Here is a 20,151-nt window from a genome sequence, read left to right as displayed (position 1 = left end):
AGAAAAAAAACTGTTCAATACTACATTTTCAAATTCAATATTATTAAATAATTCAAAAACAACTATAAACTTATATTATAACCAATTTGAATAAAACTATTTTCGATGTTTAATTGAAAATTTGTAAACATACATTCAAGCAAAAATACACACGAAAATTTAAGAAGCTGAACTATGAAAAAAAATGTTAGTTAACATCAAAATTCCAATTTATTAATATTTTCAGAAAAAAAATAAAAACAATGGAATTAGTATTAAATAATATTCCACTTTATTACTTTTAAATACCAAACAAATAAAATTACATTATTGCAAGACAACAATACTCAATATTAATAAACTTTACATGCCTTTAAGTTATTTCAAACCTTTCTCAATTAATATATTAACTCGTACAACGTAAATTTAGCATTTATAAAACACAGTTACGGACTAACAAATAGGTAATATTACAATATGAAAAATGTTATATTGTAATTTTTTTTAAACAAACTAGTAAAACTAAGTGTTCGTTTACACAAACCAAAGTTACTTTACATTAAAAATTACTCAATTGAAAGAAGTACAAAGATATATAATCATTTTCAAAATACTAAATGGAAAACTTATCAAAGGTTTATACAATGTAAACACTTTCCAAAACTCAAAAAAATATTTAATGATACTGATAGTAAATTTACAAAACAAACTAAATAATATTTTGTAATGATGGATAACAATTAGTAAAATTCACAAGAATTCTGGCCCAAAAAAATTTGGCTGAAAACTTTTTTTGATAGCAACTTCAAAAACTTTGAAAAGTTCTCAGATAAATCAAAAGCTAGAAAAAGAAATGTAACTACATTTAAATTTTTAAAAAGAAATAAAAAGCAAGTTGGTAACTAGCAAATATACACATTTTAATAAGCGAAAATGACCTGACAAATTTGTTAGAATATTTTTTATAAATAATTTAAAAATTAGTTCAAATTTTCAGCACATGTTAGGCACCATTAAAATTTTTCAGAAATAATTTCTTTATCGTATACTTTTTTATTACATGTTTTTTTTGAAAGTCTTACTTACATGAGGAGTTTAAACTGCTGAAAAGACAGCCAAAAAAATAGTAAAAATTATTTCAGTAAAGTTATTTTTATTTTATAAAAATAATACTTTTTGCTAAACAACAATAAATATAATATCAGCAAAACCAACAATAAAATTAAAAAAAAAACTTTTATACCTAGATATTTTACTTTCAACAATTAAAAAAATTCTACAAAATAATAAACTATATAAAAATTCCTCAAGTATATATTTCATCCATCTACTCCTTGTTAACCTTTAATAAAATAAATTAAATTAGATTATTTTTATTAAACTTTGTTATAAAATCATTATCAAAGAAATATGTTATATTTAAATAATTTTTCAACAGATAAAATTCATCTAGAACAGGGGTCAGCAAACTTTATTTAAAACCCGCTGAACAAAACTATATGTTTAGTTGATATTTTTCAGTAATTTAATTTGATTAATTTCGTTTTTAATCCGTCTACAACAGGGTTTTCCAAAGTAGTTCAAATGGCCCCCTTGGGGACCATTTCAGAAGTTTAGGGCTCATAAGCTGCAAAGAGGGGGACCATGAATAATTAAGCAGCCATAGGGTATTAGGCCATAATTAAAAATTTAGACTAGATATTCTATAACTTTTAATGGAGAGACAAAAAAGGTTTTTGGCGTATTAACGGGTAGATTAGAAGAAAATTTTTAAACTTACACTTGATATTACAGGTTGTTTTAAAAATTACACTTGATATTACAGGTTGTTTTGAAACTTAAACTAGATATTCTGAAGTTCATCATAAAAGAAAAAAAAAGATCGTGTTTTTGAAACTTACACTAGACCAGGGCTTAGCAAATTGGACCATTTTAGAAAGTTAGAGGCTGCAAAGGAGGCATAAGGCTATAATTTGAAACTTACACAGGACATTGTGGAATTGGAAATAAAGAGCAAAAAAAAGTCTTAGGGTAGTATTTTTTTGAGAAATTGTTTTAGAGGGGACCATTGCTTTTCTAATTTTTGTTTTAACAGTTAAAAAATACTAAAACACCCTAAAACAATACAAAATCCTCAATTTGTTTATTTTAATTCCTCATACTTACCTGCTTCTAAGGAGGAATTATCAATATTTTAAATTTATAACAAAATGTCTGAGATTTTTTTTCAAATTCCTCGCTCACCTGTTTTTTAGGAGGAGTTGCTTGCTGGGGGCTTCCCCCTGCTTGGGGTCCCTTCTTCTGCAGGAGCGAGTTGAAGAAGTTGGCCAGCATGCGCTCGTTGCTAGGCTGCTTGCCGTCACCCTTCACGGTCGACTTGCCGCCTGTGGAACCGATGGAGGACAGCGAGTCACGTGACGGCTTCATTATGGGAGAATTGTGGAGGGACGAGGGCTTCTTGTTCAGCGGGTTGTCACCTCCTGCAAAAATGAAAGTATTTTTAACTTTTTAGGTTAAAGTTAAATTGTTAATATCATTATGAGTAAAGTTTTCCTACAAGGTATAACAAGTTGATTTTATTTTCATAGGTTGCAATTATAATGCTTTTATGGTTGTAAATGTCACCTACTGTGCGAGGAGTTAAGATAAGCTGATTGTTGTACTTTTTGGGTTGAAACAACAATGTGAGGAGGGAAAAAGTGTTATACTGTTCAGTTTGTTATTTAAGGCAGCGGATAAAACAAGTAAATTAAAAAACGTAAATAACAAAGAGATTTTAGATTCAACCTTATGAGCAACTTTTTCGACATTTGATAGCGAAGTATTTATTCATGACGTAAGTATAACTGTTCTGTGTAAAAGTACACAGATTTTACAAATGCTAAAAGACATTAGTGCTCCATTTTTGCCTGAATAGCTTAATAATTAAAAGTCAGGGGTACTTAAACCAAAGTATTAAAGGTAATAAAAATCAGCCCCTTACTCTTAACCTTGAGGTATTAACTAACATTTTTAAACATTACAACCTAAAATTACCGTAATTGAACTGTAAAATTTCAGAATTGATCTTAAGACTGCTTCGACCTTAAGAAAATAATCTTAATTTAAGTCAATATTTATTTCGGCCGTCATTAACAGATGTTTCGCGCCATCAATGACAAATAATGAGCCACACGACCAACAACAATACCATCCGAGACAACCTACGACCATAGAGTATTTTCTTTGAAATTATATAAAATCAAGAAACTTCACTGTTCTTACAAGGACGAAACCGGTCGTAGGTTGTCTCGGATGGTATTGTTGTTGGTCGTGTGGTTCATTATTTGTTATTGATGGCGCGAAACATCTGTTAATGACGGCCGAAATAAAAACTTATTTAAATTAAGTTTATTTTTTTAAGGTCAAAGCAGTCTTAAAATCAATTCTAAAATTTTTTATAGCCATTGAGTATGATGATTATGTAGCTAAAACTTATATAACAATTTAATCAGTTTATGTGCAAAAATTTTTGTGACTTCGTAAGAAAATATTTCTAACTATCAAAAACTTACTATTAAATGGGTAAGAAAAAAGGGTGGAGCCTGATAAAATTACAACAATTATCATTATTACAGACATACTACCTGAAAAAATTTAAAAAACATACTACTGTTTATTAGTACTTTTTCATAGAAAAACTTAGTTTCATATATTGACAGTTTTTTATTCAAATACAACTTCTACTAAGCTTATAAATATAAAGATATAAGAATTACAACTATTAAATAACGTAAATTCGTATTTTTAAACACTTTAAAAATATAAATATTAATACAAAACCTATACTCTGAGATATTTTCTCAAACTTTTGTGAATTCCTTCCCACTGTGATTTTCAGAAACAACAAATATTTTTTACATGCTTTATTATTATTATATATTAAGTTTTTTTTTACATATAAATTTAAATGTTATACGTTAGAAAAATTTATTAACTTAAATAAAAACAATGAATTGACATCTAACAACAATTTCTTAAACAGTTATCTTTAAACAATGTTAAAAAAATTAAAATAATGTTGCTTGAATATTCAAAACAGTATATATTAACACACAACCTATATTTTCTGAAATTTTTTCAAACAAATCCGATTGCCTTTTCACTGTGATTTCAGAAAACAAGAAAAAAAGTTTTTGGTACGTATGTAAATTCAATGTATATGAATATATATAAACACTTTAATTAATGTACTTACTCATATAAAATTATTTTGTTAATCTAAAATTCATCAAACCAATGAAGCTAATGTTATAAACATTACAGCTAAAGAGAAACTATAACTTTAATGATGCCATTTTTTCACGTTTACTAAGGAAATAGCTTTGCAGCATTAGAAAAAAAATACTAAATAATATAAATATTGTTAAACTTAAAAACTGAATTAAACATTTTTATTTTACAAAACTAATAAATAAAACAACAACTAAATTAACCGCGATTCCGAAAGTCTTTTCTCATTCCTACATAATAAAAAAGAACAAGAAAACAATGTTGGTTAAAATTTACATTTACTTTAAAAACAGTTTAATTAAATATAAAGAGCTTTAGTTATGTTATGAAAAAATGCCATACAACTTTACAAAACTTATTTCAGTATCTCAACTAACTATTTAAATAAACACGAGATAAGTTTTCTTTATAATCAATTTGTATAGCAACAATAATTTTTTTAATATTATTTTCATATCAATTAAACTTAAAGCACTCTTTATTCTAACTAGTATTAAAAATTTGGTAGTCTTTTAATTTGTCTTTATTTAATTCATAAATTAATTACATCTATGAAATCAAATTTTCCTAGTCTGATTAGTGCGATTAAAGTTATTTGATTATAATTAATAAAACAAATTTTGTAAAAAATAAAATTTTTAATAAGTTAAAACAACCTGAGTCTGTATTTAAGTTTCCAGATATCACTGTTATAAAAAGAAAGTTTTATTTACTGTACACAACTATAATTCGTATACCGTTCAAATAAAACAATTATGATTATAATTATCAAAAACTACGTAAAATTAAAACTGATTGGTAATTCATCTAACACAAGTAGCAGGTTGATCATAAAAAAGTTTAATAATCTATCTCCTTTAGTCTAAGGAAAAACAGTTAAACAATCAAGCTTAACTCATAAAACCATAACATTTTTTTTTCAATTTTATTTGTTTTCGTTCACTGTTAAAATGGGTGCACGACTGTTCAAACTCGGACAGTTCAAATTTTTAAATAAAAATTGATTCGGCCATAACTTAAAAAGTAATGTATATTTTTTCAAATGTAAAAAATACATATGTAGGTCCTATGAATATCTACAAATATTTTTTTCTGTTTGCAAAACATTAAAAATTTTTTAAGATATGGCTTAAATATAAAACATAAGTTATTTTTAATAATTTTAAAATATCTTTAAAAATATATAAGATTTTGCAAAAAAGAAAAAGTGGCTTGTAGATAATAATAAGATAAACATATTTTTTTATTATAATTTATAAAACTTTTTGAGATATAGTCTTTTAAATATTTGTTTAAAAATTTAATTTGTCGGAATTTGAGTAGTCCGAATTTGAAATGTCAAGTAACCATTAAAATACAATATGCCTTTCAAAACAAAAATAGTATATGTGACTATTTTAACTAATACTATATTTTTATTAATTTGAATAACAATAAAATAAGTATAATACTTTTTGGCTAACTTTGTATTTTACGAATGATTTAAAGCCATAGGGGAGTAAGCCATGTTTTATACAAGTTGATCTCAATTTATAGAGTTTTTCTCCTAGGCTTCAAGATGATTTTTATTGTGTAAAAAATTCGAATTATTTTTTGAAATATGACTAGTCAAAGTCGGGCCGCATAATACGTTCCCTATGGGAATGGAAAACCAAAACAGCGACAAAAGACTATTTCATTTAAATACATCTCCTCCTAAAGACTATCTATCTATGTTTTCAAGCAATCTTCTTCAAACTTTCAGTCTAATCTTTATACAAAAACAAAAAAATGTTACTTTGGACTTTAAAAATTTCAAGTAAAGTATATTTTTTCAAAAAAAAAACTTTTTTTTTTTAATATTTGTCATAAAATTTTTATTTTTTTAAATTACTAAAATTCTCGTAAGTAACGTTTTTTTTCTTTTATTATAAGGAACATTCCCTAAAAATTTGAAGAAGGTTCCTTGAAAAATGAAGGAGGAGATAGATTTTTAGTGTTTTTTAAAATTTCCGAGAAAATTGACCCCAAAAAATTGCGGTCCATAGGTTTGTATCCGAAACTTTTTACAAAAAATCAAATATCTCAAAAGTTAAATGATATTTTTGAATTCTATAAAAAATGGCTTGTAGTCTGTAATTAAAGTTTTTTTATAAAAGCCATAGTTAAATTTTGTAAAAAAAAGTGTTGGACCCCCCCTATGGCCTTAATTTATATAAAAAACAATGTTATTATTATATTACAAAGCTTTCAAGTAATTAAACGTTTACAGCATTTAAAAAATTTATAATATAAAAACTAATACTTTCATATACACATTTTTTTAACCTGGCATTGACCTTCTACGGTATTGGTTAATTTTTTCGAATTTTTCTACTGTTGGAAGAAACAAAAATACAAATATTGACTAACTAGTTGTAAATTTATATTAATTCTTTTTTTAAATTCTATTAGACCAGGGTTGCCACTCGTTTATTCAAAAATTTCTTCCAGGTTTTTAAAAGTACACTTTTTTGGGTCTATTTTTAGTTTAAAGTTAAGTTTAAGGTAAGAAACTGTGTTAAATGGTATAAAAACATTGAAAAGATACTGTAAAGCTAATTTAAACATGTTTTTTAATAAAAAAAAATTTTGATGATGACAACTTTTTTTTTTTATAATAGATTTTTTGAAATAATAATTTTTTGAAATAAACTTTACTACTGAAAATAAAAAATTATTAAAATTCCAGGTTTTTCCTAGTTTTTTTAGTATTTTATTTTAAATTCCAGGTTTTTTCAGTTTATTTTTCAAAATTTCTCAAATTCCAGGTTTTTCCAGGTAAAGTGGCAACCCTGCTAGACTGTACTTAAACACAACTAAATACAATGTTTATAAAATTCCATACCTTAATTTCACTTAAGTTTAATATTGTTACAGAAAATCATCAAGCTCTACTTAAATTAAATAATAAAACCCTAAAACGAAATTGATTATATGTTAAAAAAATGCAACTTAAAATACCATTCCACTGACCGGCAAGTAAAGTCCTGCACTATCTAAAATTTTACATAAATCAAACAGTAAAAACTAAACATCAAAACAAATATATAAATAAATTTTCATTTCCACCAACCAGCGAGCGAAGTCCTTCCCTTGTCGGGTTTTGCTTGCAGCAGGTAGTTCATGCACTTGTGCAGGAAAGTTTGCTCGTCATCCACCACCAGTTCCTTCAGTTCGGCCACCAGTTTTCTCTGCACGACCGGCTTGCAAATAACTTGCGAGTATTCGTGGTCCCTGTTCGAAATATCACGTTTTATACTGTTTCTATTTAAAGTTTGAATAACTTGCGAGTATTCGTGGTCCCTGTTCGAAATATCATGTTTTATACTGTTTCTATTTAAAGATTGAATAACACTTGCGAGTATTCGTGATCCCTGTTCGAAATATTGTGTTTTATATTGTTTCTATTTAAAGATTGAATAACTTGGAGTATTCGTGGTCCCTGTTCGAAATATCATGTTTTATACTGTTTCTATTGTTCTTCGTCTTAAGTATCTTGTAAATTTTTTTGAGACAGTGGCCAAAGAAAACTTAAAATTTCTTAATGGTTATCAACTTCTTTATTTGTAATATTTCTTATCAACTATTTTTATTTGTAATATTTTCTTATTCACTTAAATTAATTTCTGTAGTCAAAATCTAATTTGACGTCCTAGATCCCAAACTGCCTTTTATATTTTACTCAGTTATATCTGTATAAGGGTTTACCATACTTTTTTTCAAATGACTTCCTTTAAAAAAATTAAAAAAGCTATGGCCCCCTTCAACAAGACTACTCAAAAACTACCATTAAAAACACCTAGAACCTTTTTTTTGCTCTTCATCAACAACTCCAGAATATCTAGTGTAAGTTTCAAAACTACCATTAGAAACACCTAAGACCTTTTTTTTGCTCTTCATCAACAACTCCAGAATATCTAGTGTAAGTTTAAAATTATGATCTCATGGTCCCTCTGTGGCTCCTTAATTGCACATGCCCCCCCCCCCCCTTTGGCCTATTTGCTGCTCATGGCCCGCTGAGTATCTGTCATGGCCCCCTAAGGGGTCACTTAGTTTTGGGAAACCCTGGTCTATATTGTAGTCAATTGATTATATTTATATTATACAAAACTAACTTAATGATACTAGTTATTTTCAAATGAAAACATTACGTCTTCAACTTAGTTTTAAAAAGTTATAAAGACCTATATATTGATATAAAGACCCAGTAATTCTCTTTGTGTTCATAGATTTTATTTTCTGTGAACTGAAATATTAATGGGTAGTTAAAAAGTCCCCAAGTAAGTGATATTATGTCACAGACTAAAATGATTTTGAAATGCTAAATTTTGCTGATCTATTAGAAATAAATAAATTTAAGCCACAGTTAGATTGTTTTTGGTCGAATGAAACGTATTCATTAAGAAATTTTATCGACTCATAGAAATATTCGATTGAAAATGCTTCTAATTAAATAGTAGACACAATATTTTGTAATACACTTTTTCGTTATATCATTAAATTAAACATCATACAACATATATAAAAACAAATGCTTACCAACGCAAATACTTTTTTTACATACGACGTTTCGCTGCTGATAAAATATGAACAGCTCTACAGAGTCAACATTCCAAAAGTATGCGGAATAAAGAACGCAACAATGGTACAAAACTTTATTTTTGGTTTTTAAATGAGCTCTGCTTCTTTGGATCTCTAGTGTTTATTTATTAACATTACCAGGGTTGCCACCGGTCTTTGGCAAATTTCTTCCAGGCTTTTGAAAGTACACGTTTTGTAGGAATTTTTAGTTAAATATTAATTTTAAGGTTAACAACTGTGTTGGAAAGTATAATAACATTGAAGAGATACTGTAAAGCTACTTTAAATTTGTTTTTCGATAAAAAAACTTTTGATGATGACAAAAAAAAATATTTATAGAATAAATATTTTGGGCCAAATCAAAATTTTACTGCTCAACATGTAAAAAATGTTGAAAGCTCCATGTTTTTTAGTGATTCTTATGATTTATTATGATTTTTATTCAAAATTCTAAATTCTTCCAGTTATTTTTTCGAAATTTCAAAATTTCCAGAGTTTATTTGCTTAAATTGTCAAATTCCAGGTTTTGTAGCAACCCTGAATTACGTAACATCATACATATAACCATACCAATGTCTAACATAACAGTGAAAGATTTATATTAGTAAAACGTAGTTTTGTATTAACATAACAATATATATATTTAAATTTTTTTTTTTTAAGTTTTTGTCAATAGTGCTTGACAAGTAAAATTGGATCTCAATATTTAATTAATCAATAAAAAACAGTTTTATACAGCTGTTTACGAAGCAGCTGTATATAAGTGTTGTTTATTATATAATTTAATAACAATATATATATATTTATTTATTTATCTAGTTATATAAAAACTATAATTTATACAGCTGTTTCACACATGAAATGTATAATTTCGTGTGATCGTCAGTAAGTTACAGTTTATTAAGTTAGTGAACAGAAATTTCTATTTTAAAATTTTTATAATAATTGTGACGTAGTAATGGTACAGTTTATTGTACGATTAGCTGAATTTGAAATAATACGCTGTGAATGTTAATTTATGCTTTTAAGGAAAGTTTAGAAAGGTTATTTTGGAAAAATGTTTTAAGCTATTAGAAAAAATCTTTTGGACTGTTGGGAAAAATGTTTTAAAATACTCGTGTTTGCCGCTTCGATTTTATTTTGTTTTAATATTTAGTTGGTTTTAATTTTGTTAAAACAGTATTTTTGATAATGGATGCATATGTTTTGTCTTTCGCTTTTCTTGTTTAGTGTCACGTTAAACTGTAACTTACTGACAATCACGTGAAATTTTACATTTCATGTGTGAAACAGCTGTATAAATTATAGTTTTTATATAACTAGATAAATATTCAGCTCCAATTTAATTTGTCGAGCACTATCGACCAGAACTTTTATATAAAACCTCTTATATATATATATATAGATACATTTAAAATGCAACACATGGGAGTTTTAAAAAGAAAGTTTAATGTTTAGATCAGGGGCTGTCGAGCTGCGCCCATAGACCAGCATATCTTTTTTAAAGGGGAGGCAGCCTGTGAAAAGTAAAATGCGGCCCGCGAACACGCATGTCTGGCTCGCGAAATAAAACTTTTAAATTCACACTGATTATTTTGGGCTTTGAAACGAACCAGTAGCAAAAACAAAAAGGTCTCAGGCACAATTATTGGGAGATTTGAAACTTACGCTAGATATTTTGGGTCTGTTGTGAAAAGTAAAAACTAAAAATACTGCGGCCTGCGAGTATTTTATTTTTTAAATATGGCCCGCGATCACCGAATTCTTGTTTTCCCCTGGTTTAGAATCATCAAAATATATGATTTGAAATACTTTAAACACACTTTGTATTACATTTAAGCATTTTATACCTTATTAAATATTATACAATACCAACTGAAAAAAACCTGAGACGAATATATAAAAAACTTATTATTAGTACTTTTTATTTACTAATTACATTTGACAAACTCTTTACCTATAGTATTTTCACCTGGTTGTTTTGCAAAAGACTTATTACTTATACTTTGTAAAACACAGGTACAAGTACTTATAGGTAAACAGTTTGTCAAATACTATTAATTAATTTTTTCATTATTATTTTCATAAATCATTACACAATATATATATAACAACTAAATGTAATTTAATCATTACAAAACAAACTAACAGAGATATTTGATTGGCAAAGGATTCAGCCGAAAATCTAAATTAGTAAAAAAATCCCTATCAATACTCTCTAAAATACCTGAAAGAAAATACGTATAGGCAAAAGTAAATCAAAAACTCTTATTTAGTTTTTAAAAATACTCAACCGTACAACACACAAACTGACAGAGATATCTGATTGGCGAAGGATTCTGCCAGCACTTTAACCTTCTTTTCGGAGTCCCAACCGCTTGGTACAAACACCGACTCTCTGTCAACCACGGAAGCGGTCTTGTCGAATTTGAACCCGTACAATTTGTGCGTGATGTACCTGTGATTGTTGATGTTTTTATCTAAATTGCTGAATTATTAAAGTTATTTATATTATTTAATTTATTAAGTTTGAATTTGTAAAACTTGTAAGTTTAAGAGTACGTGATGTAAAAGATTATTGGATGTTCTAAAAAATATGTTTGAAAGTCATCGTTATAAAATATATATTGGGATTTATTTGAAATTTAAGAGCTCTACAAAGACAGAGATTTACTGTTGTAATCAAAATAGAAAACAATAAAACTTTCTATAACATAACAAATAAATAAACATTAAAATAATTATTTGTTTAAGAAACTTTAAACAAACAAAATGCTATTAAAAAATATTTCACCCTTAATACACACAAAAACTTATGATAAAGAAATAGTAATTAAAATAAAACCAACCCAAAAATTAACTTCATTTTATGCATAAAACAGTAACTAGCAACGAGAGCTACTGCAACATTTTAAATAACAGATAATAACACTTAAAAAAAAAAATAACTATATGATATTAACATTAACCGTTAAAAACTTACTTCAAGTTAGATTCAAAAAAGTCCTAAAACTAACAATAAATATGTAAAAAAATAGAATAACAGTAAAATTACAAACTACCACCGACCTCCTCAAAACTTCCACGTTTTTGTCTTCCTTCATGGCCGAGGTGTACACCAGACCAGCTCCCACCCGCATGCAGTACTTCCTCAGGTGGTACTGGACGCAATCGAACTGCTCCTCCCCGTAGTTGTGTTGGCTCTCCAGCGCCTCCAGGTGGTCGCATTTGGTGGCGACGACGACGATCGGAAGCATCAGGTTGTCGGTGAGCGTTGATTCGTCCAAGCTGTCGTGGGAGGCCTGTGAGGGGAGAAATTAACATTATTTACTTTGATACTTGATACGGCATGCGATAGTACAGGGTAAGGCTCTGTAGACTTTCGCCGGTGTTTTCTTTAATCTCCTTGTTTATTTTAATTCATCCAACACTGAATAGTTGTTAAAACGAGAAAACGCATACTTGCCATTTACAATGGTAAAATTAATAAATGTTTCACAACTGCACAAACCTGCCAAACACTGGACTTTTTTGCTACTGATTATAAAATTGGTAAAAAAACATCATTACCAATTGGAAAACAAAAACTTAAGCATTTTACGCAAACCTGCTGTACATTGGACACTTTTGCGGCTTCGTTTTCCTGGCCCGGTTCCACGTAACTCTGGTATCCGGTCAGTATTTTGTCTTTGAGGCGCCTGAAAATATTCAACTATGTCAGAAAATGTTTAATATTTGGGTTGTAGCAAGTTATACCCGGTTTGAATTTCCTAGTTCAGCTAAACAACTCTACAACTCGCTGATATTTATTAAAATAGATAGAGTTATTGTGAAAAGTTAATATTATTAAGTCAACAAAGCTAAGTATTATAATCATTGCTATATAAAAATGGGTTAGTTTATGACTCTAGTATAATAGCTATGTTTACCATAGCTTTTAAAAAATACGTCTTTTCATTGAATTTTTTTAGTTTTTCAAGAATAACAATTTACAGTTTTTGTATATATGGTTTATTATCAAATGATAGTTTGCAATTTTTTAATTGTTACGTCACAACAAACTTTTCGCGCACAACTTGGTTGAAATTAATTTGACAAGAGTCCTTTAAAAAACTTTTACAACTATGCTTAATTTGGTTTGACATGCATAATAACACATTTTTTGTTTTTACTGTACTTTTTTTAAGCTTAAATTTCGTCTAAAAATAATTTAACTACACTTCCGACCTACTTTTATTAAACCAAAAAACTTAACTGAGTAATTTTAGAAAACAAAACAATAGTTTATAACATGAATCATATATTACAGCTATGACTACCATTGCTTTAAAAATAATGTTTTTTTCTATATGTTCTTTTATGAACATTTAGCTTTTTTTTTTTGTTTCTAATAAAAAGAGAGTTTGCATTTTAATTGTTACGTCACAACAGGCTTTTCGCACACAACTAAAACTTAATTAAATAAAACACAAGCTTTAACAACAAGAGTAGCAAAAAAAAAATTTTGAATCTAGGTTTTTTAATATACAAGTATTTCTGTCCATTTTTAGTATAAAACTAAAATAAAAGTTAAAAATGTCTAAAATAGTGTAAACTATTAAAAACACTCAGTAATGCTACTTTAACAGGGTTGCTACAGATTGAGCTGAACTTTGTTTTCTGACATTTAAAAATCAATTCTTAATTAAAACTAATATAAAAATACAAAAACAATGACTTGAAATGATGTTAAGTTTTCAATTTTTTTACAGATCAAAACAACATTTATTTAGCTGAAACCAATCATCTAACTTCCACTGAACCATCTGTGTATGATCGATGTTTATATCAAATTTCCTTAATTTTTCAAAAAAAAAAAAAAATCCTGACTTTTGTCTTTTTTTTTTCGTTTTTCTTGACTTTCTTAATTTTGTGGCAACTATGCTTTAAATGTATAAAATCTAATTATTCAAAAAAATTATTAATTCAAAAATTTAGTTATTATACAAATCTTAATAATAAACTAATTATATAATAAACTATAATGAAAATTATCTTACTATACATGTAAAAACGCTTTTAAAATTCCAGGTTTTTCAAGGTTTTTGCATAAATTTCCAAATTCTAAGTTTTTTAAAGGTTTTATAACAAATCTGAGCTAAGCTTAATTTGGCTTTTTATTTCTTATTACAGTAAGTTTTCTTTTTACTAAAGATTTTAAATGTTAAATGTTAACTTAAAATATCTAATCTTGTCTTTCGACTTATTTTTATTCAAACAACAACTAACCAAGTACTTTTGCAAAGCAAAACTTTTTTTAACATGCACATACTAATTCACTATTGATAATCTTAAGTCTATTGTTATTTTAACAAAAAATTATTACTTATAAACTAACATCTAAGCTACAAACTTTATTTCAAACGAGCTTATACTATTTATCATTAAAATATTTTAGGCATACAATCAGAAAATAATAATAAAACTTAAGTTTGGCGTATACCTACTTACTATTAACAATTTTTTTAATTTTATCAAAAATAAATATTACTTCTGTTCATCAGGGTCGAGTTTCAAGCTGTCCAGATGTTCCCTTATGACGCCCGTCCACTTGTCCAAGCTCTCCATGGCCGTCCATGGCTGAGACATGTCCACCACCAGTAGCACCAACGTGTGCTCCAGAGTCTCTGGTTTCAGCGAGAACTTGACCAGGTTTCTGTGAAGGGTTTTTTTTTTGTGTTTTTTTTTTAATTTATTGTGAGTAACGTGTATGTTAGTTTTACATTTTTTTATATCTTATTCAAAAAAATTCAGTTTTATAGTAACCGTAACAATATATATTACATATATTAATAAAACACATAGTTTTAAAAATACAATTGTTTCACTATTCTGTTAAACTGAACATATCTTCAGTTTGTTTATTGTAATAATATTTTAAAACATAAGTCAAAGTGTACATGAAATTAAGCAAAAACTTTGAGGATCGTTACGTAACTAAATAAATCACTAAAAAATATAAGACACAATAAGATTGGATATATGTTCAAAACTATTTAAAATAAAAGCTTGAAAAAATGTTTAAAATTACTAAAAAGTTCATTTCATTTATTTAAGGCTAGATTTGAGTTTAATATTGAAATATATATCTGTATATATAACCTTGTATTAAGAGTTTTAATTTCGATAATTCAAAAATTATGCAGGCTTATTTTTGAAAAACATTTTAGCTTCATCTAAACAATAAGTACTATTTTAGTATAATTATTAAACTCATAGCTGCTATTCTGATACAGCAAAACTAGATTCAGACTATGAACAATAGCTGAGCAAAAACTGTCAGATTCTATGACTATTTGTTTTGTTGAAATTATAATTTTAATAAGCTTATAAAATAATCAAATAGAATCGTTCAACTAGACAATAAAAGAAAAACTTAAAACTTGTATAAGAGAGTGTTAGGGTTGACACTCTTTAAAGCAAAAAAAAAAGCCTGAGTTATGATTATACTAATAAATTATCCTGAGTTTATTAATACTACTACAGTTTATTGAGTAAGGTTTATGAGAAAAAATATTCTAAATAAGTAAAACCCATAAACTTTAAAAAAGCTTTTTTAATCATACTTGAATGGTAAAATATTACATTTACAACAAAAGGTTACTATAATTTGCAAAACTACATATCATTTGCACAAAAACTTTAAACACTAATCTGAGTTATGATGACTGTGTAGCAACACTTGTAGTATAAACATGCTGATAATAAATTTTCATAACATTCTCAACATGTGAGTTTCTGTAAGTACGCAACTAAAAAAGTAAAAAATACTGAGGACACCTCCGTTACGAGTAGTAATATATGGTATGTTTGACTAACAACAATACTCTCTAACCACATACTTTTAACAAACTTTAAAATTCTTCCCAAACTGGTTTAGAACTATTCACTTGTTTTATCTTATTGGAGCTTGCACAATTTTCCTATTTACAAGACTAATTTTTTTTAGAATTTTTGATAAAAGTTGAAATTCATAAAATGTTTTAAACCTACTTCAACCCTGAAGCAGGGTTTTGCAAACGGCAGCCAGATAAGAAAAAAAAAATTCTCACGATGTCCTTTTAAGCTAGGAAGCGGCAGAGAAGCAAGTTTTTTTATTAAAATGTGTACAAAGGCATATTTTTGTTGTTTTTCAGTAAGCTCTTCTGACTATTTTTATTTATTTCACTACACAACTGGTCATATGTATACTTTTAAAAGTAATATGTCGAAAAAAAACCATGGCCTACACAAAGGACGTTTTACATTTACTGCGGCCCACAAGAACGTTTCGCAGTAAATCTATTAACCTAAAATTTTAAGTTTATTACATTTTATACACGTAAGTGCTACAAGCTTTAATTGAAGATATTCAAAACCGAAAATATTTTTAAACTCGTCAAAAATTATTTATTTAAACTAAAATTGGTTACCAAAACAGAGTTGCCACTCTTTGATTCAAAATATCTTCCCTGAGTAACCTTAAACTTCCCTGAGTTTCCCTGAGTCTTTTTCAAATACAAAAAAAAATTATTATTTATAAAAAATTACAATGTAAATTCTAAGACTATTGAAGAACTAGCCGTAGGGCTAAAAAATTTCTAAATAAGCACCTAGAAATAAATAAAACTAACATTTTTGAACAAAATATTGAAACTGGATTAACTAAATCTCATTCTAGATCTGGAAAAAAATTTCCTTGAGATTTTTTTTATAATTTTAAAATTTTCCTGAAATTTTTAGATAAAACAAAAACTTCTCTGAGTTTCCCTGAGTTAAAAAAAAGAATCAAAATTCTCTGAGATTTCCTGAGATTTTTTATAACTTGAAAAATCCTTGAGTGTGTGGCAACCCTGTCAAAAATATAAACACAAATTACCTTATAGAAATAATTTAAAATAGAACATCAGGCTTGCAACTCTTTAAAGCAAAAAATTTACCAGAGTGACCAAACTGTCCTGAGCCAGCCTGAGTTTAAGATTTTAGAATGTTTTCGACTTCTGCTGAAACTTTTTTTTTGTTTGACTTCTATGTGTAAAATAATTAAGTTTGTAAATCACCAAGTGCATAAGTGTAAATATACGATCACGCACTTTGCGTTTACAAAACACTATAAAACTTACTTTTTTGAAAAAGTAAAAACCTTAAAAAACCAAACATAAACAATTTTTATTTTTTTATAACATTAATAGCCTTTAAAGAGTTATATAAACAGGAATATTTATTAGTTCGAGAAAAAATAAAGCACATAAATTAAAAATTGTAGAGATGTAGTTAAAATTTTTAAAGATATTTTAAGCTACAACAAAACTTAACAACAACTTGTTTAATCAAAATTTTTTATTTTTATTGTTATAATACTATCTTAGTTTTAGTAGTTACATAAACTATAGATGTTATTTTAAAGCAGAGCTAACCAGAATATGAAAAACCTTACCTCACAATTGAAATCACAAAATTATAATCATCAAAAACTAAGTAGTAGTGCACAACTTAACTACGAAACAACAAGTAACCAAAGCTTGATCAATTTAATTTCATTCAAGTTTAAATAAGCTTGAGTTTTTCAAAAATGTATTTAACTGATGTTCTCAATAAAATTTCAAACTGGCCTTAGTATGTGGAAATTTTCAATCAACTTAATACCTCTAAGCTTTGATATTATTAATCAGCCTGCAAAATCATTACCATAAATTCAATTTGTGCACTAAAATGAAATTTTTGAATGTCTTGAAAACAAGAATATTAGCTATATAATTTTTTGATAATTGAAAATAACACATAATCTATAAAAAAAATAGTACAGCACGAGTTAACTAAATAAAAACAAATTTTACAAATTTAATTAACTCAACCTCATTTATGTTTTTACAAATAACTGGTCAAGTTTTTTTTTTTGAAGAGTTTCAAACAATACAAACTACTTAACGTGTAGGCCAGGGGTCTGAAAGTCAAAAAATGAACGTTTTTTATGTGGTTTAAAAACATATTTAAAAAAATTTTATTGAACAAAAAAAAATTTAGCAATAGATCATCCTTTAAAGATAACATTAAAATTAAATTTTTGTTTTTTGAGAATATTAATATATTAAACTAGTTGAAAAACTAAATTTAATACGGCCCACGGGCCGCAGTTTGCCGACCTCTGGTGTAGTGCAACCATGTGCTAACATGAGCTAACACATTTTTTAATTAAGTTTGTAAAAACGTATGTATTAAGATGCAGATCAAAATAAAGTAATCATAAAAATTTTAAGCACAAACTTTTTTTAAATAAAACATACTTTAAGAAAAAAAACATTCTACTTTGATGCAAAATTCATCGTTTTGCATGAACTACTTAATGTCATTATTTATTTAAATATGTTAATTTGAGATGTTTAATGTTTATGAAACTGCTTAAGAGTTTAAAACAACTAAAATGCCAAAGCTTTTAACTCACAAATAAGCAAATATTTATAAAGATGTTACTAAACCATTTACTTTGCTCTAAACTTTGAATTTAATTATACCAAACAAATTCATGACCAATTCTTAGTATTTCAATTTTTATGCAAAAGTTTGTCTAAACAAAAAGGAAAATTTCAAAAATGTTATAGAAATATATAGTACTGCCAAAAATAAACAGCCAATAATACCAGTTTACTTGAATACAACTACAAGCATGTCCGAAAAATGTTTAAGGATGTACTAATTTAAAACATAAATAACATAAAACACACCTAGTTTAAAAAATATATACTTATTTTAAACAGTATATAAATAGTATAACATCAAGTAAAAAGTATTTTAAATAATATAAAAATAACTAAAAAAGTATAATTAGTAAAAACTCTAACTTTTGAGACAATAATCTACTTTGAACATTTATCAATTTCAAACAATTTAAAAATAATTCAACATCAAACAAAAATATTGAAGAAATAAATAAAAAAACCCAACCTGTGCGACAGATGTCCATCAGTGACCCACACATTGCATGTGGTTGACTCGTCATCGTCGTCTCCCTTGACAACCAATTCATGGTAGTCCAGGCCGTTGCCGTGGTGGGTCCTCTCCTTGTCACTATCACCGTGGCAACACAGCTTAGTTGCCAGGGTGGACTTGCCCGTCAGTTCGTCCCCAAACACCACCACTGACTTCTTGTGGAGGAACTTTGAGGGTTGGGAGGATGAGGAGAAGTCGCTCAATAATGAGGACCAGATGTCTGCTTTCTGCTGGGAGGTTTTCTGCTGCATTTTAATTTAATAACAATGCTGGAATAAATAAAAAGTGTTGTAAATTATTAAAGTGTTATATATGCTAAGAAAAATTTAGAACAAGATGTCTGGTTTCTGAGTGTTTTTTTATACATTCACTAATGCTTAAAATAAATAAATGCTTATTAATATTTGTGTAAACAATTTTAGTGTTTTAGTATGATACTAGAAAAAAAAAATCCAGTCATATATTAATCTTAATTATAATTTTATTAAGAATAGTGGAAAGAAAGTGTGGTTAAAGCTTTTGTAAAGAATTCTGGTGTTTTTGTTCATGATTAAAATATTTTTATTGCTTAAAACAGGTTTTTTTAACTTCAAATTATTGTATAGATAGAAACTTGCCATGTAGAATTAGCTTCAAAAATTAGTTTTAGTGTTTTTCATCATGTTGATTAGCCAGAGCTTATACGTATTAAATATAAAGCAAAATGCTACTTGTGTAAGAGTGAAAGCAAAATTTAAATAATTGATTTATTAACTTTAGTAGATTAAAAATATAAATGATTACACATAAATATAATGATTGAATCATAATTTAGGTCACACTTCTACTTTAATTTCTATGTTTTATGTTATACTAAACCTCTTAAAAAGTTTTAATAAAATGTACACATTGTACAAGTCTATGAAATTTGAATGCTATACTTGATATTACAAGAAAAGATAAACTTACACTAGATATTTTATAATCTGTGATAAACAGCAAAAAAGAAAATGTGTTAGGAGTATTTTAAAGTAGTTTTGAAATTTGCACTAGATATTACAGAAAAATCGTTTAAAAGTTAAAACACACCGGATAATATGAGAAAACATGAAACTTACAATAGATATTTTTGAGTTAGTGATAAAAAGCAAAATAGAAAAAAAAAGTCTTCTTAGATGTATTTAAGGGTAGTTTTGAATTTAATTTAGATATACATGAAAAATTTGAGAGATTTATAGAATCCGGCAGGATCCTGATTTCAAAATGAGATTTAGTTTTGGATCCAGCTAAATCCTAATTTTAAAATCAGGATTG

The 20,151-nt window shown here is 27.0% G+C and overlaps 1 protein-coding gene across 1 annotated transcript; it reads right to left on the bottom strand.

Moving 5' to 3' along the window:
- Window positions 1-687: 687 nt before the first annotated feature.
- Window positions 688-19,123, bottom strand: LOC145842239 (cytoplasmic dynein 1 light intermediate chain 2-like). The gene is made up of 8 exons (XM_082949658.1): window positions 18,814-19,123; window positions 14,384-14,548; window positions 12,461-12,551; window positions 11,923-12,155; window positions 11,168-11,311; window positions 7,346-7,506; window positions 2,224-2,459; window positions 688-1,321 (listed from the first exon to the last, which is right to left on the bottom strand). The coding sequence occupies exons 1-8, from the start codon at window positions 19,107-19,109 to the stop codon at window positions 1,307-1,309; spliced, it is 1,341 nt and encodes a 446-aa protein (XP_082805784.1). The 5' UTR covers window positions 19,110-19,123; the 3' UTR covers window positions 688-1,306.
- Window positions 19,124-20,151: the final 1,028 nt, after the last annotated feature.

Source organism: Thalia democratica, chromosome 8 (assembly GCF_965202585.1).
Source record: "Thalia democratica chromosome 8, ktThaDemo2.hap1.1, whole genome shotgun sequence".
NCBI classification, from domain to species: domain Eukaryota; kingdom Metazoa; phylum Chordata; class Thaliacea; order Salpida; family Salpidae; genus Thalia; species Thalia democratica.
This window is presented reverse-complemented; position numbering and strand designations above follow the sequence as displayed.

What these genes read in the sequence shown, in the direction of transcription:
- LOC145842239 (XM_082949658.1), bottom strand. Translation starts at nt 19,109, where the DNA reads ATGCAGCAGAAAACCTCCCAGCAGAAAGCAGACATCTGGTCCTCATTA. An exon ending in AAGTGTCCAATGTACAGCAG is followed by an intron (nt 12,156 to 12,460) that starts GTTTGCGTAAAA and finishes CTCCCCTCACAG; the next exon opens with GCCTCCCACGACAGCTTGGA. An exon ending in GGGAAGGACTTCGCTCGCTG is followed by an intron (nt 2,460 to 7,345) that starts GTTGGTGGAAAT and finishes TCATTTTTGCAG; the next exon opens with GAGGTGACAACCCGCTGAAC.